Source organism: Podarcis bocagei (assembly GCF_964188305.1).
Source record: "Podarcis bocagei genome assembly, chromosome: 14".
NCBI classification, from domain to species: Eukaryota; Metazoa; Chordata; class Lepidosauria; order Squamata; family Lacertidae; genus Podarcis; species Podarcis bocagei.
In genome coordinates, this window is record NC_138139.1 from 45250958 (window position 1) to 45278292 (window position 27335).

At 42.8% G+C, this 27335-nt stretch overlaps 1 protein-coding gene across 1 annotated transcript; it reads left to right on the plus strand.

Moving 5' to 3' along the window:
- Positions 1-901: 901 nt before the first annotated feature.
- CCZ1 (CCZ1 homolog, vacuolar protein trafficking and biogenesis associated) lies at positions 902-26270 on the plus strand. Its single transcript, XM_081169606.1, has 15 exons — positions 902-1135; positions 3917-4014; positions 4677-4770; positions 8030-8104; positions 8867-8914; positions 10807-10890; positions 12440-12615; positions 14369-14450; positions 14583-14644; positions 15309-15420; positions 17164-17197; positions 18003-18120; positions 23774-23932; positions 24984-25111; positions 25909-26270. The coding sequence occupies exons 1-15, from the start codon at positions 1037-1039 to the stop codon at positions 25962-25964; spliced, it is 1425 nt and encodes a 474-aa protein (XP_081025732.1). The 5' UTR covers positions 902-1036; the 3' UTR covers positions 25965-26270.
- Positions 26271-27335: the final 1065 nt, after the last annotated feature.

Sequence of the window (27335 nt, forward strand, 5' to 3'; positions counted from 1 at the left end):
ACACATCAGCCGCGCACAAAATCCCTTTGTATCAGCACCAGATTTACAACATTTTTGTCTTATGATTAAGAACCTGATTTACTGATGAGGGGGTGGGGGTGGGGAGGTGTTTGCTGGCCAAATCCTAGGCACTGATAATGCATCGCAAACGATCATCCGAATGAACTGGTATGCCAATCCCATTCTGACGAAAGGTGGAGGGAAACGGAAATTACGCATTCGCTGGGAAACATTTATGGGAGATAAACACCTGCAAATGCCTGTATGCTTCCTCTTTCTGACTACGCTTGTTTTGCTGCCACTTTTGCGTGCTGGAAAAAAAAGTTTAAAAACCCGTAAATGAATAAAATAATAATAATAATTAGTAAGTGTGCCAGGATTGCAACCTGAGCCAAGCAGAGCTCAACCCTAGGCCACACCAACTAACCAGGGTCCCTCTGAGCATGTGCAGAGTGCCTCTCCTTGGCATAGCTGTCAACTTTCCCCTTTTCTTGCGAGGAATCCTATTCGGAATAAAGGAATTTCCCTTTTTTTAAAAGGGAAACGTTGACAGTTATGCTCCTTGGGTTCCTGTTTAGCGTTTGAGTACATTGAGACCCCCCGGGTATAGGGCGGCATATAATTTCAATAAATAAAAATAAGTAATTTGGAGGGAGAAACACAAAAGCACGAGAAAGCCTTTCTCCCCTCCTTCCTCGCTTCTCAGGCGCCTCAGACCTTGGCAGAGACACCGACCACCACCACCACCCCCTTCAAGGCCGCCCTCTCGGCCTCTTCGCCCCGCGGCCCTCGCGGCGAGGGAACCGGGAGGCCAAGGGAGCAGGCCCGGGTCGGCGCCGCATCCCTTCCGGGGCGGACGAAGCGGCGGAAGTGTCGGGGGCGGCGAGGCGCGGATCGGTGCCCGTGAGGGGAGCTCCTTTGCCGGCAGCGGCAGGCGCCTGAGAGCCGCTCCCCCCGCCTCCTCCTCCGATGGTCGGCTGCGGCGGCGTCGGAGTCAGGCGGGCCCAGCAGGCGAGGCTCTCCCTTCAGGCCCAGGATGGCGGCGTCCGGGGGAGCCGGGCAAGAGAAGCAGCTGGCGCCGGCCCTGCTCAGCTTCTTCATCTACAACCCGAGGCTGGGCCCCAAAGAAGGCGAGGTAAGGGGGCGAATTTGGAGGTGGTGGGGAGAGAGAAAGCGGCCCCTCAGTCTGAGGGGCGAAGGCTGCGAAACTGGGGGGCGTGACAGGCTCCGAAGAGGGAGGCGAAGCGTCCTTATTGTTGTCGGTTTTATTGCTCTCATTTACTCTCCTTCGTTTCTCCCTTTAAAAAAATAAATAAATCGATTTTTATTGGATTTTCCAAAGATAGCAACGCAACGAGTTGCAAAGCCAGTCTCAGGAAGGAAATGCAAAGGGGTTTGTTTTCGCAGATGCTCAATGCAGTTAAGCCCGGATCGATATTTTGCGCACGGGTAAACGTCACGTCGGAAAGACGTAGCGTGGTGGCTTTTCCGGCTGCCAAGTGAACACGGGAGTAGACAGAGGGGGCAGATCCGAGGAAGGAGTCTCTCAGCCCAAAGACTCTAAAATGACAGGCTGCTTGGCAAATAGGTCGAATCATAATGTTTTGTTTTGTTTTTAAACCAGAAAGGCGTTTTTAAATCTTTTATTTTATCTTTATTTGTTGTTGTTGTTTTAATTTTCTTATTTTTCAGAAAAGGAAAAGAACCCTCGCATTTAAAAAGAACCTCCTCGCAGGCGTAGCATAGAGTTTTGACAGTGAAAAACACAATTTTTGAAAACTTTTTATAAAGAGTGGCAGGAAGCTGCATGCTTGATTAGGCGCAAGAGGGAAGTAAATTAATTAATTGATCGGTGCTATTTAACAGTTGTTAAAGTGCCTACATTTTTCTCTTTAAGCGCCGAACATAAGTTAAAATGTATTTGCCTCTTCCGGCATGCTCATATGCATACACATACCTTTTAATCACATTCAAATAATTCGAGAATTCCCCCTTCAAAGGATTCTGGGAACTGTAGTTTGTCAAGGATGCTGGGAATTGTAGATTTGTGGAGGGGAAAATATAGTCCAGGTTTCGAGACTTTTAACTTGTATTGTTGGGTGGAGATGGCAGTAGGACAAGATCCAGGTATAACATTTGGGATCTTTGTTGCGTTGTGCATTATTTATTTAAGATGTTTTATATCCTACATTCTAAGAGAGTGTGCTTAGGTGACTAGGAATAAATTCATAAGACAAATTCAAATTACATTAAAAAAAACTTTAATATGGTCATAAAAGAGTACAGTGGGCAGATCAGTTTTTTTAAAAAGCATTGATGAATGAGCGGGGGGGAGCGGCTAAACAAAACTGTCTTAAGCAGATAATGGAAAATGGAAAATGGAAAGCAAGGAGACCTATGGCATAGGATGATAGCTATCCTTAGATGTAGTAGCAGTTAACAGTATTATTTCTTAAATTTTCTAGGCATTGTATATACAGTGGACCCTCCGGATACAAATTAAATTCGTTCCGGGGTTCTGTACTTAACCTGAAAAGTCTGTAACTGGAGGCACCGCTTCTGCATATGCGTGCGGTGCAATAGAATGCTTCTGCACATGCACGCGGTGAAACCCGGAAGTACAGTGGTACCTCGGGTTAAGTACTTAATTCGTTCCAGAGGTCCGTTCTTAACCTGAAACTGTTCTTAACCTGAAGCACCACTTTAGCTAATGGGGCCTCCTGCTGCTGCCACACCGCCGGAGCACGATTTCTGTTCTCATCCTGAAGCAAAGTTCTTAACCAGAGGTACTATTTCTGGGTTAGCAGAGTCTGTAACCTGAAGCGTCTGTAACCAGAAGTGTATGTAACTCGAGGTACCACTGTATATACTTCCAGGTTTGCTGCGTTTGCAACCCGAAAGTTATGTATCCAGAGTGGTACGTAACTCGAGGGTCCACTGTAGAATAAAAAAGGGCATCCTGCCCTTGGATCTAAAAGACATACAAAAGGTCCTGCTAACAGGCTTTCTGTAGCCATCATTCTGCCCGGACGCTGAGGTCCAGCGCTGAGGGCCTTCTGGCGGTTCCCTCATTGCGAGAAGCAAAGCTACAGGGAACCAGGCAGAGGGCCTTCTCGGTAGTGGCGCCCGCCCTGTGGAACGCCCTTCCAGCAGATGTCAAAGCGATAAACAACTACCTGACATTCAGAAGACATCTTAAGGCAGCCCTGTTCAGGGAAGTTTTTAACATGTGATATTTTATTGTATTTTTGGTTTTTATGGAAGCCGCCCAGAGTAGCTGGGGAGGCCCAGCCAGATGGGCGGGGTATAAATAATAAATAATAATAATAATAATAATAATAATAATAATAATAATTATTATTATTATTATTATTATTATTATTATTATTATTATTATTATTATTATCTGGTTGACCACTGTGAGAACAGGTTGCTGGACTACATGGGCCATTGGCCTGACACAGAGGGCCACTTTTTCAGCTATGGTCGTACAGATGACCTTCTGACAGCCCCGAAAATGGGATGCTTTTGTATCTAAAGAGATTGTATTGGCATTCTACATGGGAGTTTCCTTTTACTTCGACAACTGTGGATGTACCTATACTAGTTGGATAATTTTGTCCTGAATAAATAGCTCCTTGTCATCTTCACCTATGTCATAATGTTTATCTACAAATTCCCAGGGTTTTAAAAAAATGTTTCTAATAGATGCACTATAGTAAACAACAAAGTAAAATGCACACTGGATTGGGCAGAAAGGCGCTTTTTAAGGATTTGTCTGAATCCTTAAAGTGGATTACTATGAAAGGCATACATACTGCAATTACAATGTGAGGTGTCAGGACTTAATTTAGATAACTTTATTTGAACATAGTTATTTTGTATTAATTGTTGCTGTTTACTTTTCTAACTTCAGGAAGAAAAGAAGATTCTTTTTTATTACCCCAATGAAGTTGAAAAGAATGAAAAAATTAGAAGTGTTGGTTTATGTGAAGCCATAGTTCAGTTCACAAGGTACTAAGTTCCACATTTTTGCCTATCCCATTTATTTATGATTTAATTATTTATAAGGCACCTTAAATGTGTTAGGTGCATTTACAAATAAGCTTTAAAAAGCATGTTGCTAGGCAATCTGGTATTATACTTTTATTAGTTGTAGGTTGTCAGCCAATTTAGAGAAATCTTAGTCAATTAATCATGTAAGTTTTATTTTATTTATTTATTGCTTTTATAGCATGCCTTTCCTCCAAGGTGGCATAAATGGTTCCTGCCACCTGCTTTTTATCCTCACCTTGTGAGGTAGTTTAGCATGAGAGAGAACGACTAACCCAAGTCAGCCTTGTGGCTGAGTGGGAATTTGAATCTGGGTTTTCCTGGACCTAGTCCACATCCTAATCAATAAACCACACTGGTTCTCACACAGATTATGCTTACATATTGACAAAACAGTAGTTCTGAAACAAGAAGCATGCCTTTTTTGTTCTTTGATGATGCACCTATGTGTTTTAGGAGTCACCATTTAAGAAGAAGCAGGTCTTCTGTTCAATTAATTAGAGTATATATTTAGACTATTTTAAATTCAATTTGTCAATTATATGTTGCATCCCTAGTTAACAGGTAAGGGTTAACAGTCCAATGTCTAAAGTGTTCATTCATGTAATATTTTCCTCTTTTAGGACCTTTAGTCCTTCAAAACCGGCAAAATCCCTACACACCCAGAAAAACAGACAGTTCTTCAATGAACCTGAAGAAAATTTCTGGATGGTTATGGTACCTAAATGCACGATACTGTTCTATTTAGCATTTATTTAGGATTTATCAAAGCTGCTTTGAGTATTCTAAAGTGGAGAGAGGAGCCTTCTGACTTTACATTGGGAGAAAGCACATCTTCCCCTTTTGGAGATGAATGGAAATATGGAGAGGGGAAACATAATTTGCTTGTGTTTCCCCTCTCATTGCTTATTTGTAAATGGTTTCCTCAGGGGCAGCCCTACCATTGGGTAATGTGCGGCAGCAAAATTGGGTTGTCATGAAAGGCTGGCAGATTGTTCATTATTTAACGTATTTTTACTGTACTTTTAATGGCAAGGAGGAAGAGAGCTGTTTGTGGAATAATTATCTCCGGTACCAAAATAACTTGACTTTCATTGGCTTGGGAAGTGGGAGTGAGGTGCAGATGCAGGGAAACCATTTGCTTCTCTACCTCAGGCAGCAAAATGTCTTGAACTGGCCCGGAAAGTATCCTTGCACCATAATCCAGCTTCATCATTAGCCTGAGGCTTTCCTGTGAACCATATAGCTAAGCAAGGATTAAATCTACATCTCCAGTGTCCAGATATTAAACATTGCATGCCACTAGCACTTTCTCAAAGACGACATGAAATTATGCTCCTCAAATACTGTAGTGTTTTGGAGATTATGTAGTGGAAGGGAAAAACTTGAAACAGCACAATTATTTTATGCTTTTCTATAAGTAGTTATACTCAAAAGGCCCTTTGGAATAGAAAAAAAGAACAAAATCAATTACAATTTGCAACACTAAGGCTTTAATATTCTACACTTTCCTGGGAGTAGGTTCTATTGATCTCAGTTCTGCTGATCTCTAGGATTGCATTGTAAAACATCAAAATAAACAATAAAACCATGCAATTAAAACAATTGAAATTTGAAATACTTTATTGTCACTTGTACAACTTGTACACAGTGAGACTACATGAGCACACCCACTCACCTCTCTTAGTCTTAATTCCCCTCGTTTACTGACGCACACGCACCAAACCCAAAAGTCAGTTGCCCTGTTGTTATCTTTTCATTCAGCAGCCTAACAGCCCACGGATAGAAGCTGTTCTTTACCCTGTTGGTGCGACTAATGTTTCTATATCTTCTGACCGAGGGCAGGAGATCCAGAAAGTGCCGGCCACGGTGTGAATCATCCCTGAGAATTTTCCTCACTCTCCTGAGGCAACGTTCTTCCGCTATTTCATCCAGCGGATTCACGGGACAGCCCATAATATCTTGTGCTGTATTTACCGCTCTCTGTAGGCACTTCCTATCAGTTGATGTCAAACCAGCGTACCACACCGTGATGCAGTATGAAAGGCCATTTTCTATTGTTGACCAGTAGAAGGAGATCATCAAATTAACACAGCATTCGGATAAAACCAAATAAAAATAAAGCAGCAGGCATTAAAAATGCTTTGAACTAGTAGGTATCCAAAGCCTGTTTAAAAGTGGGATGAGAGGGAGCCCAACAGACTTCTCTGTTGGGTTTGGGCTGGGTGTTCATCAGTATGCAGATAACACCCAGATCTACCTCTCTTTTAAATCAGAACCGGTGAAGGTCCTGTGTGAGTGCCTGGAGGCGGTTGGAGGATAGATGGCAGCTAACTGATTGAGGTTGAATCCTGACAAAACAGGATTACTGTTTTTGGGGGACAGGGGGCGGGTAGGTGTGGGGGAATCCCTGGTCCTGAATGGGGTAACTGTGCCCCTGAAGTACCAGGTGCGCAGCCTGGGAGTCATTTTGGACTCAGCTGTCCATGGAGGTGCAGGTTAATTCTGTGTCCAGGGTGGCTGTCTACCAGCTCCACCTAGTACGCAGGCTGAGACCCTACCTGCCTGTGGACTGTCTTGCCAGAGTGGTGCATGCTCTAGTTATCTCCCGCTTGGACTACTGCAATGCCTGAAGGAGCGTCTCCACCCCCATTGTTCAGCCCGGACACTGAGGTCCAGCGCCAAGCACCTTCTGGCGGTTCCCTCACTGCGAGAAGTGAGGTTATAGGGAACCAGACAGAGGGCCTTCTTGGTAGTGGTGCCCGCCCTGTGGAACGCCCTCCCTTCAGATGTGAAGGAAATAAGCAGCTATCCTATCTTTAAAAGACATCTGAAGGCAGCCCTGTATAGGGAAGTTTTTAATATTTAATGCTGTATTGTTTTTAACACTTGATTGGAAGCCGCCCAGAGTGGCTGGGGAAACACAGCCAGATGTTGTTGTTGTTATATGAGGCCATCACCAAAATTGCCTTGTGCCTGTGGTGACAATAAAGCCAGTCTTTGGGTTCATGCAGATTCCTTTAGGAGAAGGTGGTCCTTGAGGTAACCTGGCTCTAGGCCATTACAGGCACTATGAGGTTTAAAAATTAACACCAGCACTTTAAATTGAGTTTACACTGAGTTTGGAAACAAATGGACAACCTTTTTCACAAGTTGCTCAGAGAACTGCAGAGGCTGCGGATTTGTTACTGGCCCAAATTGAAGGTGTTAGTATGCAAAGCCCATAAGAGCTTGGGACCAGTTTACTTAAAGGATTGTATTACCTCATATATATCTGCTCAGCCACTTGGATATACAAGTGACACATGATGTGCGTTCCACATTTGTAACGGTCTTTTAGTGTGGCAACTCCTGTGTTCTGCAACTCTCTGCTCACTGCTCAGGCAGGTGACTTCACTGTATTGTTTTTGGAACCTGCTGAAATATTTCTGTTTAGACCAGCCTACCCAGACATGTAAAGCTGGTGTGCATTTTAATCTGCAACTTTACTTTAGAATGCATAATTTAATGGTTGATTTTATTCATTTTGCTTTTATAAACCTGCGTTTAACACTGATTTCGATTGGCGATTCTAATGTATCTTCTATGTAAACTGCTTAGAGGTTTTATTTACAGTTCAGTGGGATACAAATTTAAATAAATAAAATAATAAATAAATAAATAAATAAATAAAATATAATAAATAAAAATATAATAGATACACTACAGACTTGAATAAATTAGACAGAGAGGTCTCCATTAGTTTGGCTTCAAAAGAATAAGTTGGTGTCGGGTAACATAGGCTACAATCCTACACATGTTTTCCTAGGAGTAAGCCCTTGAGCACAGTAGGACTCCCAAGGATGCATACATAGGATTTCACTGTTAGAGATTTAGTCTCCTTTTTGTATTTGATTCTTCTTTTAGTGTATTGCTGATCACCTTGAGCCAGCAACTCTAAATCAATGAATAACGTCTGTTTTGTTCCACTTTCAAGGTTGTACGAAATCCCATAGTAGAAAAACACAAAGATGGTAAACCGGTTGTTGAGTATCAAGAAGAAGAGTTACTGGTAATTATTAGCATCGCTTGTGCTTTTTGTTTCTCCTTCCCCACCTGTCCACAGTGTGCCCTATTTGGGTATCTGGTTGGATGGCGCCTTCCAGCAACTCCTGCAGCCAAGCTGGTGCCTATGTGTTGCTCTGCTTTCTTTGGATCACATCAGCAAGGCCGAGAGAGGGGTCTTCTTGTCTCTGTACACAATGCCCAGGCTTGTGCCCCGGAGAGGCCACTTCGCTGCTGCTAACGCAGCAAAAACAGTGCAGGAAGCAGCAGTTACAAGTTACCGGTCTCTGCAGTCACAGCATGCTCTGTGACTCTCCAGCAGTTTGACTTCACCCCTGCAGGTGCACTCCATTGTCTCTAGAGACGCATACAGATGCCAATGACAAAGTTAGAGTATTTGTGCCCTCTGCCCAGAATATGACTCAGGTGGACCTCACCTGAACAGTGATCCGCATGCAGCATACCTGCTGCTGGGAAAATATGAGCTAACTCAGTTAAGGCTCTCTCAGCAATGGCTGTGAACTTTGTGCAGCATTTCTTCAACTGCTATATGTTTTCTGAGCCCAGCTTTGGCTGGGAAGGGTGGGATATAAATAAATTATTATTATTATTATTATTATTATTATTATTATTTCTTGGACCTGATGTTATCAGTGCTGCAGCACTGTTTTTCTTGATGTCTCGACAGAGAAAAGCAAAGTTAACCTTTTAAATGATGACCTCATAGGATTCTTCTTGTAGTAACTCTCTGATTCTGGCTATCTTACAGGACAAAGTGTATAGCTCAGTGTTACAGCAGTGTTATAACATGTACAAGGTAAGTTAGAGCTATGATTTTTGTCAGTTTTCATGCTGGGATGTGAGAAGCCGTCTTCGCACCTCCATAGCAGAACCTGATCATACTCTCTGATTCATGGAGTGCCATTCTTTTCCAAAGTTTGGGTCGCAGAATCATCTCTTTGATGCTGAACACTTTATTTCCTACATTCATAAGCCACCTTTCTGACAATTGTACTCATGGAAGTTAATAAAGAGAGCAACTGTTTTAGGCACATCCGATACGTGCTTGACCATGCCAATCCCGGAAGTGACCCAAAAACGTCACAGAAAGGGACTTTGCAGGCTTTTTCAGTGGTGTTTCAAATATACCCAATTTCACTTAAATGCATGGTGCCTTGGAACGTAGCCCCTGTGTAAATTGGGAGTTGCTTGTAATTTAAAAGAGTGGCTTACAGTCTGATAGAGAAGTTAAGAGAAGGGGAAAGGGGTAGGGAGCAAATTCAAGTATTATGGCCTCTGCAGGAAACAGTTCTGGGAAGGGAGATGCCAGATGGTCCCACTCAAAGTAACAGGCTGGGTGGGGTATCTCAGTTTCTTAAAAATGGCAGCAACACTGACATTTTCTGTGAACATCAAATTCCTACTTCTGTTTTGCCAAAGGACTGTCGCAATTAGCTGATTATTGGCTGGATACAGCATTAACTTTATAACGTGCAATGTGCATTTTTCCCCGTTTCAAAAAATTGCTAACCTTGTGAGACAGCGTTGACACATGGAGAGATAATTTCAACGTGCAAAAACATTTGGGTGTGCCCGGTGGGATTTCTTTCCTTGAAGTGAAGACATCTTTGCATGCCAAAACACTTTGGAAAGTCTTTTAGTTTAAAAAAATAGCTTGCCATGTGCTTCTGCACAAAACTAAAAAGGTGTGCAGCGCCAGAAGCAGTGTTCTTTGGATCCTGTTTTGGACCATTGTTTGGCACTGTGTGGATAAGCATTTCAGGACTTTTCAGCTCCTGTGATTTCTGTGATTCTCCCTCCCTGGTTTGTGGCAAACCATAGTGTGATGGGATGATTAGCTGCTTGTGCGTAAAATCGTGGTCCCTCAGAGTTTGTGCAACTCCACAAACCTCTGTGTGTAACAGAGCTCCTCAAACATGTCTGCCCTAGTCACTTGTAGATTCCGACAGTGGTTGTCTGCGGAAGCGTTTCCAGCATAGAAGCTCCTTAACGGAAACGCGTCTTCTGGACTCACGACGTGGCAGCTTCCGGCGAAGAATGGGTCTCCCTATGGGAGCTTCTGACACCTCCCCGCTGTTCTCGCTGGACGTGTCCCTGATCCCTCCCTCTTCCCTGCTAGTTCCTGCTTTAGCTGCTGCGTCTCTCTCCGCATTCATGAGACCTTCCTCCAGAGACCCCTCTCTCCCCCTGCTGGTCCCTGCTTTCGCTGCTGACTCCCTCCCAGCCTCTGTGAGCCCTTCCACCTCCCGTTCCTCCGATGGCAGTTCCCTGACACATAGTTTGCAAATTCATTCAAAGCTGCCAAAGTTTAGTTTGCCTTGCAAACCAGCCTGCTAGTTGAGCAAATACATGTCTGTCTTGGCTCAAGTCATGTAAACTCATCTCTCACAAACCTACATAGGTAGTTGTTGCTATTTGCATAATTTGCACAATATGCTGGTTAAGGTGTGTGCAGGAAATGTGGAGGATATCGCAGAAATCTGGTGCTTCACCTTAATCACAATCGTTCTGTATGTGAAGAAACACCTAAGTGCAATGCAAATTTATTGCTCCTAAAGCATCTAAAATTAGGGAACTGGAATTACAGGATTAGCACTTCTACTTCCTTTGTCATTTGATTATATCTTGATTAGTGTATGTGCTTGTAATACTCCCAATTATTCCCTCCCACCCCCCAATAATTCTTAGCTTTTTAATGGAACATTCCGAAAAGCCATGGAAGATGGAGGTGTAAGAGTACTAAAAGACAGACTAGAGAAATTCTTCCATCGGGTAAGTTTTTATTATCAAAGCAGAATAGAGTGTTACAATTTGGCAGCTTGTTCAGCACTGGTGGCCTGATTATCTGTGTTGTCTTGGGTGTGGAATTCTCTGAAAGCAGACATGCCTTGCTGTAAAATCTTTTTTTTTTTAAAAAAAAAAAAGAAGTTGTGTGCATCCTCCAACACAACTTTGAAGAAATCTGCTTGCACTTCTGGAACCGTTGCACCCACTTACAACTGGGTGCGAGCTGTAAGTCTGTTGCTTTCTTGAGTGATGCTAAAAATGTGTTTTGTTTGTAGTACTTAAAATGTGAATATGACTAAAGATCAATGGGGATCAGCTTTATTTTTAGCCAAATGATAACTGCTAGAACGTAGCTGTTAAATTTGAGTGATGTAGCCGACCTGCATGATCCTGGTCTTGGGATCTTGCCCCCTCATTAAGTTCCATAGAATATGCAGAGCCCCAGTCTCCCTTAATTCATAAGCTACTCTCAGAGCTTGGGCAGTCCTTTCCTTACAGGATGCTATACAACAGTTTTCTGTATTGTAGCAGTTCCTATTACTCCTGAATGCATTCTCTTTCATGTCACATGACTCGCCAGCAGGCTCCACAACTCTAGTTTCTCCTCTTACTGTCCCCTTCACCTCTTGTCTTTGTCTCCTCTGAGGCAAGGGCAATTTTCCTGTATTCCTTTCTATTCCTCTTAATCTCCAGCTCTCCTCTGGCCACCTTCTTCCTCTTGTGACCAATTTCCTGTACTCCAGAAGTACTTCTTTTACCCAGCTATCTATCCTCTGAGGCTTCTAGTCTGCAATGGCCAGTTGCCTCTCCTGCCGTCCGCTTCCAGTCGGGCAACAGAGAAGCAACACAGAGGTATCAAGTGCCAAACTGCCTTGACCCATGCCTTTATTGCATTGTTGGCTGCTGATTACTGTTTTCACCATAGAGAAATACAGTACCCAGACATGCTTCCCAGGAATTTGCCCACTGGTGTGCTAGAAAAAGGTGGGCTTCATATTTCTGAGAGTCCCAAATACATTTTCCAATGTTTGTAGTATAAGTCAGTGAGATGTTGTCACACAGATGTGAAAAGTACACTGGTGTCGGTCATGAACCTGCAATTAGGATTGACTGTCGCAGGTGGGGAACCTCTGGCACTCCAGATGTTGGACTCCCATCATTCCTTGTTTTGTTGTTTTGTTTGAACAACTGTTTTTATTGGTTTTCTTTGTAATTCCTGTTAAAAACCCTTAACTGGGCTTAGTTGGAGTCCAACAACATTTGGGAAGGAACTCCATCTCTGGGCTATTTTGTTTAGATGTAACAACAAACCATAGCTTGCATCCTGGCTTATTAATGAGGTTTGGGTGAAAGTGGGTAACTTCCGTCTAGAACACAGCAGAAATGGAAGCTTTCAATATCCTCACCTTGCATCTAAACAGGAGAGAGGGCATGAGCCTGAGACTTGTGCCAGATTGTGTTTGTCATGTCTTTCATGCCACTGTTTTTAAACAAAGGCAGTCATTAATACAGCTTTTCTATGTTTATTCTTCAGTACTTGCAAACACTTCATTTACAGTCGTGTGACCTGCTGGATGTTTTTTGTGGGATCAGCTTCTTCCCATTGGATAAAATGACTTACTTGAAAATCCAGTCATTCATCAATAAGATGGAAGAAAGTTTGAGCATAGTCAAATATACTGCCTTTCTCTACAATGATCAGCTCATCTGGTAGGTACCTGAGTGAATGGATGTCAGGGCAATGCCTCAAATCCATCCCCCTCAAAGGCACCTAGTTTTGTATATCCACCATTTTGTATCTCATTGTTTATCTCCTTGTTAGAGATACGTTGCAGATTTCTGTAGTAAAATCAGTCCAAAGCAGTCCAGGAGGCTTTGACATCAACTGTTTCACATTGAAATCAGTAGTGCAGAGGAGGAAGGAAAAATGTGGTTTCTACTGAACCAGCCTTAGTCATGCTTACACTGAAGTAAAAAAAAAAAAGTTCATTGATTTCAATGGGTCTTCTCTGAGTACAACTAACATGGGATATCCTCAATCTCTGAGTATCTTGGTAATAATTAGTCCCTTGAGGCACTAAAAATATCATTCTTCAGAGTCTTTAATTTTGAAGTAAAAGATACGAAGGTGTGTAAATAAATAAAGGAACCCGAAAACTGGAACGGCAGCATGTTTTCCAGCAATCCGCAGCTCTCTTTTGCCATCATGACTTCACTGATATGAAATGTTGCATTTTAAAAAGAAACAAAGAAATGTCTACAGTTTGCAGCATCCTTGTAACTTAAACCTGGCAGTTCCCCTTCAGCTGCGTTTCTTTTCAGGGTGTTTATTGACACGGCACAGCTGCACCAAGCATCCAGTTTCATTTGAGAGTCGCAGTTCAAGGGTTTCCTATTCAAAAGTGATTAAGGAGTCAAGAACTAATGTGCTGCAAGCCTAGACAAGAAGTAATCTACGTATGACTGCATAAAATAATTAAATCAGATTAGGGTTTCCTGGGTTTGTTTTTCTTCCTCTCCCTTTTTCACTTCTTCCCTTTTACAGTAAGCTTATATTAGGAGCTCCACAGTAATGAAATATAGAATTCATTCAAGAACTTAAACCAGAGCAACTAAATCGGGTGGGCATGCTTTGTACATTACAGTGAGAAATAGGAAATGAGAACTCCTGCCATTGGGAGTCAGCTAAGCCCTGGACTCACATCAGAAACTTAGGACCAAAGCCTAGGTTTGTTTTTCAAGTTTCTAGGTCTTATGCCTGCCCATAATCTGTTTGTAAACCAAGGTTGAGACTTTATCAGTGCTTGTGTGTCAAAGCTAGTTTTTAAATGTAGTGGTGCTTTATAATTCGGAGACATTCCTTTATTTTGAAAGCTTAGTGAAACTGGAAATGTAGCTATGCCTTTCAAGTACGTTGGAACAGAAAGACTTGAGTCTGCTTTGCAGAACTCTGCCTAATTCTGCAGATTCCAGTGCTCACTCTATGGTTTATATTCATTGATCCAAAATCATTACACCAAGCTTGGATGTGTTAGGTGTTCCTGCAAATTACATTAGGCAGCCAACATCTTACCTGTCATGTTCATACTGTACATAAGGCACAAGACTTGTGAATCGTGAGGCTTTGCTTTTGCCAGCTTATGGGTCTTCTGTGAGCTATTTCTTTGTGTAGCCTGATTTCATTAATGATGCTGGGCTGTAGGTCAGTGGCAGGTCACCGTGAGTTCCATTCAGAAGGTCAGTCAGGCTGCATCTCTCGATAAACGATCACAGAACTGGGAAAGATCCTTTGGCTGAGACCTTGGAGAGCTGCTGTTAATCAGTGGAGAAAGTGCCGGGCAAGAAATGTAAGCTTGTTTTGACACAGCCTGTGGCAGTTTTATATGTAAGCAATTAACAGTACTTGAAACAGTGGACAGCCTTGTCATCACATGCTATAATGTTGTCTTTCTCAACATTCCAGGAGTGGATTGGAACAAGATGACATGAGAATTTTATACAAATATCTCACCACATCCCTGTTTCCAAGGCATATAGAACCAGAGGTGAGTTGTGTGGCTTGGCTTACTTAAACAGGAAACTGCTACTATTTCCTGTTTAAAAAACTGCTCAATTTTTCTTCTCCTAGTAGTGGGGGGTGGGAAATTTCCTTAACCATGCAATCTCTTTTGTTTCAGTTGGCAGGGAGAGATTCCCCAATACATACAGAAATGTCTGGAAATCTACAGCACTATGGAAGGTAGCAGTTTTACATCTGTTGTAGTCTTTCTTGCCACCAGGCCGGAGAATCGAAACCCCCCAGGTGTTGTTGGACTACAACTCCCATAATCCCTGACCATTGGCCAAGCTGACTGGGGATGATGGGAGTTGGAGCCCAACAGCATCTGGTGAGCCACAGCTCCCCCTACCCTGGCTTGCGGTTTGTTTTTACGAGGTCAGTTATCCAGAGGTAATAATTTAGTTCCTTTCAACCTCTGACTTGCTAACATGAATCGGATGCTGCAGTAAATTAAAGGCAAGGGAAAGGGAAACTTGGTGGATTAGTTCAGTTGTGCATCTCTCCACCTCTAAAAAGGACTGAACCCATAATAGTTTGAAATCAATATCAAACCATTCTGAGTTGAGCTGTAGTCTGTCCTGCTTATGCAGCATCTATAACTGGCTCAATGCAATATCAGGTGGGCATGGGCTCAATTCAGACACAATGCCAAATTTTAATACTATCTTTTGTATTTGTATTGTTTACAATTTAGAATTTTACAATACAAACACAAAAGATATTAAAATTTGGCATTGTGTCTGAATTAAGCCCATTTTACCTTCTTATACACTGCCTGATTACAGGTGGTATATAGTTTTTTTTACATAAACAAAATAAATAAAGTCCCATCTTTGCCTTTCAGGTTTCTTACTGGACCTTTGAACCTGAATGATCCAGAAGCGAAATGTAGATTTCCCAAAATATTTGTAAACACAGAGGATACTTACGAAGAGCTTCATTTAATTGTTTATAAGGTAACCGTTGCACCTTTCCCTGTTCACTGAAAAATGAAGTTATACTCCAATTCTGTAATTAGGTATGTATGTAGAAATCTTGCCCTGAGTGAAAGAGTTCAGCTTCTCTCATTTCCTGGGCAATATGATCTATAGAGCTGGGGAGGAACCCTGAGGTAGTTTACGGTTATGTCCGTCTGAGAGCCTTTGTAAGGCCACAGTCCTGTACCAACTTACTTTGAAGTAAACTCACTAAAATCAGAAGTATTTCTAAGCATGCATAAAATTTGACTGCAACTCTGCACTGCACTGCAGTACTGTTTTGGGAAACACAGAAAAGCCCCAAGTTAACTATAACAATTAGCAATGAGAGTAGCCAGCTGTCATTCATATTTCAGGAGAAGAGCATTTTAATGACACCGGGCTTTGGAGACGTATAATTCTAGCAGATAATGTATAAGCCACAGCTTGCTGCAAAGAACTATAACCCAGGGGTAGCCAATGTGGTGCTCTCTGGGTGCTGTTGAACTGCAACTTCCATCTCTGCCGCTGCCCCCCCCCCCCCGCTGCCACTTTTTTTTTTAAAGAGGAGCCATGGCTACAAGTGACTACCAGCTATCCCCTGCGCAAAAAATATGCTTTGACAATTGGTTATGCCGGCTGGGGCTGGTGGGAATTGTAGTTGCAGTATGTGGAGGGCACCACGTTGGCCACCCCTGCTCTAACGCAGCTCAGAGTTCATTTCAGTTCAGGCAGGAACCAAAGTGTAGTGCTAGAGTACTGTATTGGCCTGAATATAAGCCACACTTTTCTTCCAAATTCCGATCGTGAAAAGTTAAAGTGCGGCTTATATTCACGACCTTACAAAAAGCCCAATATTGCTCCTGAAACAGACATACAGACCCCACCCCCTTAACTCTTTAACTCCTGGAGCCCTGGCGGGTGGCCTCTTGTGCTGCCACTTCTTGTCCAGCCGGCCCCTGCCACTGTTAGGGAGCGGGGGGGGTGCCCGCCCAGTGGGGGGGGCAGCTGGTTGCAGGTGCCCGGGCAGGCCGCTGCCTCCACTGTCACCCTACACAAACCTCCCCCCAGCTGCACCGTGTAGGTCTGGCGCTGCCCGGGAGTGTCAGGGCGCCTTCGGCAGCCCTCCCCAATCATTTCCCAGGGCTGCATTTTTTCCCTCAGACCACGTGGTCGCCGCCAATTTTAAGGGAGCGGCTTATATTCAGGTATTTGTCTTCTTTTTCTTTTTCCCCCTTGAATTTTAAATGTGTGGCTTATATTTGCATGCAGCTTATATTCAGACCAATACGGTATATATTTTGCAGTTCATATGAATCTAAGATCCTGGGCCTGGGAAAGCTGAGGCTTGTAGGTGTGAGACCCATTGTCAGTCAGAGGTCAGAGATAGCAGACCAGATGGCACTCTTCTTCTTCCACCCCTATCAGATCTGAATAGGCTTGGGTCTTAACCAGGGATGGGGAAACTGGCCCTCCTGATATTGTGGGATTCCAGTTTTTAAAATCTCTGATCTTTGGCCATGCTGGCTGGTATGGATGGGAACTGGGAGTCCAACTGCATAAGGAAGGCTGCAGGTCTTCCAGAAGACGTCGTCTAAAATATCTCCATGTCCCATGGGAGCTTCCCCAGAATTACAAATTTAGGAAAGTACAGCAACATTCTTGAACAGAGCTTAACTCCCAGTAGTCAAGTGTATCCATGAGACAGAAAACGGATTACGATAAACGTATTCTTCTTTGCAGGCTATGAGTGCAGCTGTCTGCTTTATGATTGATGGTGAGTATCAAGTAATATTCTTTGAAACAGCAATGGAATTTTTAAGTCTTCTTGTTTTTGACAAATCCTGACATTTGAGCATTATCCATGGTTATTTGGGCATTAACTGTAACGGTATGTTGCTGTATGTAGTTTTACCAGCATCCTATAATGAAAATATATATTATTATTTTTAACTGTGTCAAGTCAAAAGGGTAAAATTTCTGTCCACAGTGATGCTGGCACTCTGCTAATGAGTCATCAAAGGGTAAATATGGATAATGGAGTAGAAGCACAGAGGCAGCCTGATCCAATATATGTTTACTCAGAAGTAAGAACAACTGAATTCAGTGAGGATTGCTTATAGGAAACTCTGCAGAGTACAGGGAATTTCAAAAAATGCTGTAGGTTCTTAAATATTCTTATGCACAGAATTGTTAGATCATCTGATCTTCCAGCTGTTTCAGTGCTAACATCACCTCTTGGTCAGGTGGGGCTTCTTAGGTATGAGTTTTATTCTGCATGTACAGAATCCCAGTGCCTCGAGTGTAACAAACAGTTGAATCTGCTCCATTATCCCTGTAAATCAGGGTTGGGGAACGATTGGCCCTCCCAAATGTCATTGAGACTCCAGCTCCCATCAAGCCCCAGTTAGCATGGCCAGAGGTTGGGAAGGATGGGAGTTGTAGTCCAACACCTGGAGGTGGACAGATTGCCAATTCCTGCTGTAAATATTTGGTGTGATCTTCTAAATGTGATGTGGTTGTGGCACACAGAAGGGAAGTATCAATGGTTGGTTGGTTTGTTTTCCCAAACTGTTTCACAGCCTCTACACAGCCTACGTTGGATTTTTGCCGTAAACTTGACAGCATTGTCGGGCCTCAGCTCACAGTATTGGCTTCAGATATATGCGAACAATACAACATCAACAAAAGGATCTCAGGGTTGGTACTCTCTTTATTTCTGTTTCACAACATCAGCTTTTTAACAGGGGCGCAGATATTTTAAGAACTGCCTAAAATAGGAAGCAAATCATATTCATGGCAACATATTGAAAATTCTGTGTTATTTTTAAGTTTCGAAACATTCCCTCCCCCTGATCTTCAGCTGACAAAGGCCCCCGGAGCCCTTGTCACAATGTGGAAAAAGACATTGTGGGCTTACAATCTAAGCAGCTGAGTTCTTCTGGGAATGGAAGAAGCTACATTGGGCCAAGTGGCAACCACTTTGCATTTTATCCCCAAATAACTTTGAGCCTCCAATTTATTCGTCCTTACCCAGAAGCCTTCACTGTCTGTCTGAAGAGACCTACTGAATGAAGAATGTATACAGCACAACAATTCTATAAGATGCCGGTTTTGCAGACATGGGCAGTATCTTCAGGGAGGGTCTGCTTACCTCTTTCTCTGTTGCCTTTCGGCTGACAGCATGTCTGCTACTGTTTTCTTGGCCACTGCGTGCAAAGCGATGCTATGCAGCAGGTAGCTGGGTCTACCACTAGTGAGCGAATAAGACAGTTCCTTCACCAGTGACTACAGCTGGGTGAGGAAATGCTCTATATAATAGAGAGATGGGAACTGGATCCTTCCCCCCCCCCCCAGCCCAGCAGGGCAACTCTTGGCAGGTAGACAAGGGCAGCTGACAACTTGAAAGGGCCTCACCTTCTGAAGTCTGTTTGAAAGTGATTTCAATACAAACCACTTGGAAATGGACTTCAAAGGTGATGTCTCTCAGCACCCATCAGCTGGTCAGTGCTGACTGCTTGGAAAATGACTTCAAAGTTATTTTAATTTTGTTTACTTGGAGCATTTGTACACCGCTCTTCGGCCAAAAAGGCCCCCCGAGAGTGGCTTACACAGAATCAAAACAAGACACTCCCCACCTACAGGCTTACACTCTTAATAAGCAAACAAAAATACAATACAGTGGTACCTTGGTTCTCAAACAACTTGGAACCCAAACACTGCAAGTAAGTGATTTGAGTGCCACACTTCCGTTTTGAGTGTTACACTAAGGTCTGTCTGTTTTCGCTATTTATTTTGCGGTTTTGTGCCTTTTTGTTTTTTGTGACTGTGTGGAACCCAGTTCAGCTACTGATTGATTGTGTGATTGCAGTACATTATTTATTGCTTTCATTTTATGGATTAGTGGTCTCATTAGATAGCAAAATCCATGTTAAATTGCTGTTTTAGAGGTTGTTTTTAAAAGTCTGGAACGGATTAATCCATTCTCCATTACTTTCTATCGGAAAGCACAGCTTGGTTTTGGAATGGACTTCTGGGATGGATTAAGTTTGAGAACCAAGGTACCACTGTACAAAGGGGGAATGGCTGCCCTCAGATGACAGTTATGCTGCCCCACACCTGACACTACACCTGACATCAAAGGTGGGGCATGTGGGTGTGGTTTGGGGGGAAATGCCTAGTGGGCCAAATTAGACCTTTGGGCCAAAGGTTCCCCACCCCCAGTTTATTACCTTGTGGCAGTGCAGCATCCTCTTTCCTGTCGTCCTTATTTCTCATCCCCTATAATAAATTGGGTCCCCCTGCCTCCCCAGAAAGAAACAGAGATAAGGAGCCCATTTATACAATTTGTGGCTGTTTTCAGGTTGGATAGAAGAGGCATTTCTTTGCAAACTTTGCCCTAGTGTCAAGAAAGAAACCTTGTCCTCCAAGGATGACAAAGGTAGATTTGCTTGGTTGGTTTCATTCTCATCCCAGGTTTGGAGGCAAATGGATGCAATGCACGGGGAGGGAGCCAGGCCACAGAGGTCTGCACTGCCCCATCAGGTCTCCTCTCAGGTGTCCTATCAGGTATGTTCCCCAGGGAAGCAAAGGAGCCTCAAAAAAATGGGTATGGTGTTGCTCCACCCACCCACTCACCCCTGCATGGTCAAAGCAGTACAGTGGGGCAAGGAGCATGCAGTTTTCACTGGTGTTTTATGGCACACATTGGGATGTATGAGGAATGGGGCTGGGGAGAGAGGTTACAACCTTGCCTCCTAGCCCATTTCTGAACAACCAGGGTGATAAAGGGGCTAGCCTTCTCCTATCCAATGCCTGTGCTTCCTTGGAGAGACACACAGCTGACTCTGCAGTTCCCTGAGGTTAGGGGGACCTATTTGATGGTGAAAATGAATGTGCAGCGGAAATCTGTTCCTGGTAAGGGTGTTTTGTTGCAGGTTTCTTCTGCAACATATTGTCGAGGTTCGGCCAACCTCTTTAATAAGCCTGATCTGTTTGCTTAGAGATGTTGACTATTTAATGAGCATTCATCCTGATTTGTTTGTAAAAAGGGTGGGTGGAGGGGCCCTGAGCTCCAGAGCTCTAAAACCTTGAATCCTTTTAGCCTGCCACTCGTTTAAACTTGCTGCCTGGTGACTCAAGAAGAAAGTTCCTTTTTGGAGGGGGATAAGGTTAGCCCTTGTTATTTGCAATAGAATGAGAAAGCAGTTGTACTAAGTCAGTTGGACTATGCAAGAAGTCACAAGGTAAGGCTCCTTTTTTAAACAGTAAAAACAGTTAACAATTCTATTTCCCGAGACCCTTTTCTTCCGAAGCCTCAGGTCACCCACATTTCCTCTTGTCCTGCTGCTTTCCTCTGGGGAAAACTGCTCTTTAGCACTCAGTCAAAGCAAATGGCAACTCAGGTTGTCTCCGGATTGACGATCGCTCCTATTTAGCACTAAAGAGTGGGTTTTCCCTGGGAAATGAGCAGGGCAAGCGGGAAACCGCTCAGAGCATGGGACAAGCAGAAATGCAGATAAATGCACAGTAATGAGACACCATTTAAATTTTATAAGTAAAATATAAACAAACTATAAGAGATCTACTGACCAAACAACTATCCCAGCTTCTGTGACTCAAGGGGCTTGTTGCAAAGACATTCTCTGAAAGCTGGGGCCACTAATAGTGTGAAAGCAAGTGATTAACTGGGGATGTTGGCAGGAGGCTTAAAATATTAGGAAACCAGAAGGCTGTAGTTAATATTGTGGTTTCATATGTACCTTCCCAAACCTTAAGCTCTTCTTCACAGGGCTGCTTTGAGTGCCCCCACCAAACGAAGTGAAGTCAGTAACCACTAGGGTGGGGGCCTTTTTTGTCTCTTAGCTGCTTGTTATTGCTATTCATTACATCACATTTTCATCCGCTGGGAGGTCAGGAAATTTGCCCAGGGAACATCTTGTGCTTTCTGTCTATGACCTTTTGTGTTCAGCACATCAGAAAACCCACAGCCAGCCCTTATGACTTCTGGGATCTTAAAAGACAGATAAACTTCTGTTTAAAAAGCAAAAAAAGTCAAATCTTGGGACTCCTATAAAGACTTTGGAGCCATGTGCACATGCCCAGGAACCTTTTTCCTGCTGTTTCTGAGCTGCTTTTCAGTCTTGTAGCAAAACCCCAACATTTATGGTGTCTACTGACTTTTAAGAGATTCAGCCACAGTTTAAAGTTACGTGTGTGTGTGTGTTTAGTCAGCTTATTTGTCCCTGGGGACATATGTTGCTCATCATCTTAAAAAAACCCACTGTTGAATCTATCAAAGCTGTCAGTTATGCTTGTAACTGGACCAAACTGCTCGCTTTTTTTAAATGGTGCTGGCAGATGAGAGTGATGGAAGCTTATCTGATTAAGCTTGCCTTAAACTTTGATGTGGTGGCATCCTGAGAACCTGCTGCAGCGTCTCTTAGTGCTAATACAGCTGGGTTGATCTCGTATGGAGCAAGTTAACCAGCTTTAGTTTGAGGTGTCATGTGACATTTATTGCAAGGGGAAGCACCAAGCTGCAAATGTCAAAATACATTTGATTTTCCAGAATTGTAGACAACAGCATCAACCCGAGTATCTATAGAGTTTAGAATGATCAAACTGACCAGCTCCTGATCTGACATGTGTTTCTCAGATTGCAGTAAATGTTTAAAGGCCGGGGGGGGGGGGCGGGACACAGGAAAAGGCAGGTTTTTTAAAAAATCTTCAATTTTTCAGAAACAAATAAGGGGGGGGGACCAGATTTATTTCCTATTCCCCCCTCCCCAGGCCTTTAAATCTCTAATTACGGGTGCATTTTGTGGTTCAAAGTGCAGTCTGTTTGTATTATATTTTTAAAACTTAAACTTTTATGTACAACAACAACAACAAATCCGTTTATTGTGAGGACCATGCCTGTACACAAACATCAACACAACAATAGTTAAAAATATTAAAATTCATTAGATACTATGCCAACAAATACCTTCATCCCACCAAATAGAAAGAGAGGGAAAACAAGCAATGAGTTAAACAGACGATGAAGGGGTCTTTACATTGTCATCCATAAATCTTTCCCTGGCTTTTATGTAGTTTTGCTTAGCAAATGTTGACCTGTTGAATTTGGAGCAAGCAGCCATTAGCAGATCTTAGCTGGGAAGTGATTGCAATGCAACAAGAGAACAGATATGCTTTGCATGCAGAGAGGCCTTGTTTAATACCTGACATCTCTAGTGAATAGAATCAGGCAGCAGGTGATGTTGAATACCTCTGCCTGAAATTGCGGAGGGCTGTTGTAAGTCAAAGTCGACAGTGCAGGGCTAGACATGATACAAGACTCTCCATGGCTTTCCTAACCTTTCTCCAGAATATTGAACCATTTCCTGACCTCGGTCTGCTGAACAAGAACAAATGCTTCTTGGACTATAGCAGGGGTGGAGAACCTTTTTAGTCCAGCAGGCTACCTCTTTATCTCCCCACCTCTGCAGGCCATGATGATGTCAGGTGGCTGATAGGTAAGCAATCCCACCTACCTGTCAAAGTCAACCCACGGGGCAGCAGAGCAGTTTTGCTTCACCAGTGTGGATTGAACACTTTGCTCACCAGCTGATGAGTAGAGGGTTCAGTCTGGCTGGCTGCAGGGGTCTGCTTCACTAAGGGAATGCAGTGGCAAAGTGGCAGGATCAAAGCTCTCTTCCCCCCCCCCCCCAGTGATGTAAGCAGATGGACAGCTAGATGTTGTTTGAGGGCAGGGAACGCCTTGCAGGCCAACCTGAATTTTAGCGTCTTCTAGCCAAAAGAAAACATTCCCCCCCAATTTCACCTGGGGCAGCCTTCCTCAACTTGGTGCCTTCCAGGTGTTGCTGGACTATAACATCTGCCACACGCAACCATTGGCCGTGCTGGCCCTCCTGATATTTTAGATTACACCAGGTTGGGGAAGGGCTGTCAGTCAAGCTGATCTCCCAGTTCTGGTAGCTTGGTCAGGGTCAAGCTGAGGACCTCACTAGAAATGTATCACAAAATGTGAAGGCCTCCTGTTCTCTGGTGTTGCACTGCAGCACCAGACTTCTTGTCTCTTTTTGTTTCTGGCTCAGCAGTTCTCAGGATCAGCTCCTTAGCCTTTCTGAATTCCCTGAATCTGAAGTGGCATTAGCAAACTGTAGACATCACTCCACAGTCTGACAGCTGCTAATATTTTAATGGCTTCCGGGAACAATTTTTCAATCCTGACGTAAAATCTAAAGCATATGGCAATATGGTAGTAAGCCACTCTAGACAGACATTCAACTCTCTTTGCAAAAATGGTCTTCCTCTTGCTTACTTGACCATTTCCTTCTTTGTTTCCTAGGTCGGAGAAGGAGCCTCAATTTAAATTTATCTATTTCAATCACATGAACCTAGCAGAGAAAAGTACAATTCACTTGAGGAGAACGCCCAATATCTCGCTCACATCGGTTCATCCTGACTTGATGAAGATTCTTGGTGATATCAACAGTGACTTCACCAGGTGACGTAACATTCTTCCCTGCCTTTGTTAAAATCTGAATATCATTCAGTTTGCATAGTTAGATCTGGCAGTGCATACAGTGGTACCTCAGGTTACATATGCTTCAGGTTACATACGCTTCAGGTTACATACGCTTCAAGTTACAGACTCCGCTAACCCAGAAATAGTACCTCAGGTTAAAAACTTTGCTTCAGGATGAGAACAGAAATTGTGCTCCGGCGGTGCGGCAGCAGCAGGAGTCCCCATTAGCTAAAGTGGTGCTTCAGGTTAAGAACAGTTTCAGGTTAAGAACGAACCGCCAGAACGAATTAAGTACTTAACCCGAGGTACCACTGTACTTGGAAGCAATTTTCTTCTTCCTTAGCCGTAATGCTGTAGTCAAAGTAATACACCAGGAGTGTAAATCTCCATAGTATGATAATAGTTATAAATCTCACTACTACTAAAGATTCTGAGTGAGTAATGTTTCCTTATCTTGTTCATCCTCAGAAGAAGAAAAAACACCTGTAAAGTCTATCATTATATTATGACCTCTTTTTACAGATAGGGAAAGTGAGGCAGGGAGTGAAGGAATTTCTAAAAGCAAACCAGTAGATTTATGAGGAGGTGAGATTTGAACAGAGGTCTCCCAGATCCAGGCTCAGCACATTGTCAGATAGACCACATTGGCTAAATACATGCATACATACATATCACAACTGGAGAGTTTTAGACGGAATTTGTGTGGTGCCGCAGAATTGAACAGGCAAATTTCTGTTAGGATGTGCAGCTGTGTGTAATGTTTTTTGCAGTCCCAGTAATTGAAGCTGCTAGATCCTAATATTAGCAAATTCTCCAGGAATTCAGTGTGGTACAGATCCTACCACAGATATAAGAATTACTTAATCTATAAGACTTGAAGAAAACCTAAAACAATAAACCAAAGCTCGGTCCACTTGCTGATGTTTAAAATCTGCTTTATATGTTAGTTACTGTCTTTTGCTTTGTTTTATTCCTTTGTTACTTATTTGAGGCATCCTAAGATTTGCACATACCAACTTCTTCCTTTTAGGGTTGATGATGATGAGGAAATCATAGTGAAAGCAATGAGTGACTACTGGATTGTTGGCAAGAAATCTGATCAGCGGGAGCTGTATGTAATTTTGAATCAGAAAAATGCAAACCTGATTGAAGTGAATGGTAAGAAACTTTTTTAAGTGTGTATTTTCAGTTTTACCACTTTTAAGTGTTATTAAAACACTTTCATTACTTATATGTAGAACGCATTATATTTTACAAAACATAAGGGGACAACTTTCTGTCCCAAGGAGCTTACAGTTTAAATTTGACACAGGGGAGGGAAACTGCAGCAGAGCTACACAGGAATAGAGTAGTCATTTATTTCAACTATCACCTCCTGGTAAATAGAAGGGGAAGAAATGGAGGCAATGAGAGATTTTACTTTCTTGGGCTCCATGATCACTGAAGATGGTGACAGCAGTCACAAAATTAAAAGATGCCTGCTTCTTGGGAGAAAAGCAATGACAAACCTAGACAGCATCTTAAAAAGCAGAGACATCACCTTGCCAACAAAGGTCCGTATAGTTAAAGCTATGATTTTCCCAGTAGTGATGTATGGAAATGAGAGCTGGACCATAAAGAAGGCTGATCGCCAAAGAATTGATGCTTTTGTATTAGGGTGCTGGGGGAGACTCTTGAGAGTCCCATGGACACTTCTTGAATTACAATGGTGTATGGAGAGGAAGGGGTTATGCAGAAGGCTTTTAGATTTTATTCTGTCAACAGTGATGTTTAAATTTAAGCTGAACCTTTGAGAAAGCCACCTGTGTGGCTTTCCAGTGACATGATCTGTAAATGACTACAAAACATTTACGGATCACGTCACTAGAAAGCCACACAGGATCAATTTGTAGCTTGTAATTAGTGCCATACTTCTAAGTCTTAAAATAATATTTCCTCTTTTTTTCCCCCCTCAGAAGAAGTAAAGAAACTTTGTGCAACACAGTTCAACAATATATTCTTCTTGGATTGATCAGCTGGGGGCTAACTCTTTTGAAGATGGCTTTAAAATATCCTGAAAGAATTCTGGTTTACTGTGACAGGTTATTAGTCATATTACTGACTGGAATAATGACAGTAGTAGAGCAATACTTGCTTTGTAAGAATCAAATTTCTACTAAAACTCTACATTCTGATCATATGGTTTTTAGATTTTAAAGTATTTATGTGCAAATGAATTAAAATTAGTCTGAATTAAACAAGTGTCATTCCATTTCTCAGATAATGTTATGTGAATATTTTACTGGAAAAATAAAATTAGTCATTGTTACAATTTTAATGGACCTTCTTCCTCTTTCTTGACTCTGGAGAAAAGTTTATAAAATTATATCATTCATCTTCTGTGGGGGACAAAATGTTTGTAAAGTTGAGACAATAGCCACTTTCATGAAACAGAGGGAAATCTGACCACATTAGGAAATTGAGGGCAGCCTATTCATACCCCATTTTGCACACAGCAACTTCCAAAAAGAAAAAAAAAAAGATTGTCTGCATTTGAAACAAAGCCATCATAAATTGCTAGTAGAACTATTGCCCAGATAAAGACACCTTGATTGATCAATCCTCCAAGTTAATCACTTGATCAATTAAATAAGCATCAACTACATAGTACAAAAAAAAGTTCTAAAAGGGAGGAAATCATTATTCATCAAAGTTTCATTGCAGTATGCATAATCTCAATGCATTTTTACCATCACATGGGAGGAAAAAAGCTTTTCACATTTCAAGCATTAAACACACTTCTGTTAAAAACATTTTAAAGAACTAAAATCTGTTGCGTGGTGATTCCCGCCCCCTCCCACAGATGGAGTAAATAAAGACACCGGACACCAGAATTTAGGTTAATGGGCGAAAATGGCCACAACTTTGTTGATTACAGGTAAGAGTGGTATTGGCTTTAGGCATTGGCCCTAACAGACTATTGGTATAAAACCGGGAAGGGTTAAGCACCAACAGGGGGAGCCCCCGAGATGCACATCCCTAGGCGCTCCCCAAGGGGTTACCGCTCGGGAGTGCGCTTTAGGCCCTAGCCTCCGTAGGTTTCGGACGAGGCGACGCCCCCCGGAGTCCTTTAACGAACTACCCTCCAAGATTTGGGGGAGGTGATGGCATTCCCCCCGCCCGACTTCATTTGCATAACAATACCCCTGCCAATGCCTAACCGCCAAAATGAAGGAGTTGTGACGTTTTGCTACGAGGTAGGCGAAAAAACCAAGTGGCTTCAAAATACAGCCAATTAGCCAAATGGAAAAACTACCAGGCCCCTTGCGGCGACCAGCCGAAGCCCATAGCAAAGTCCGAATGCAAACCTAGAGGGCGGCTGGGTGGGAAACCGCTGCTGCTG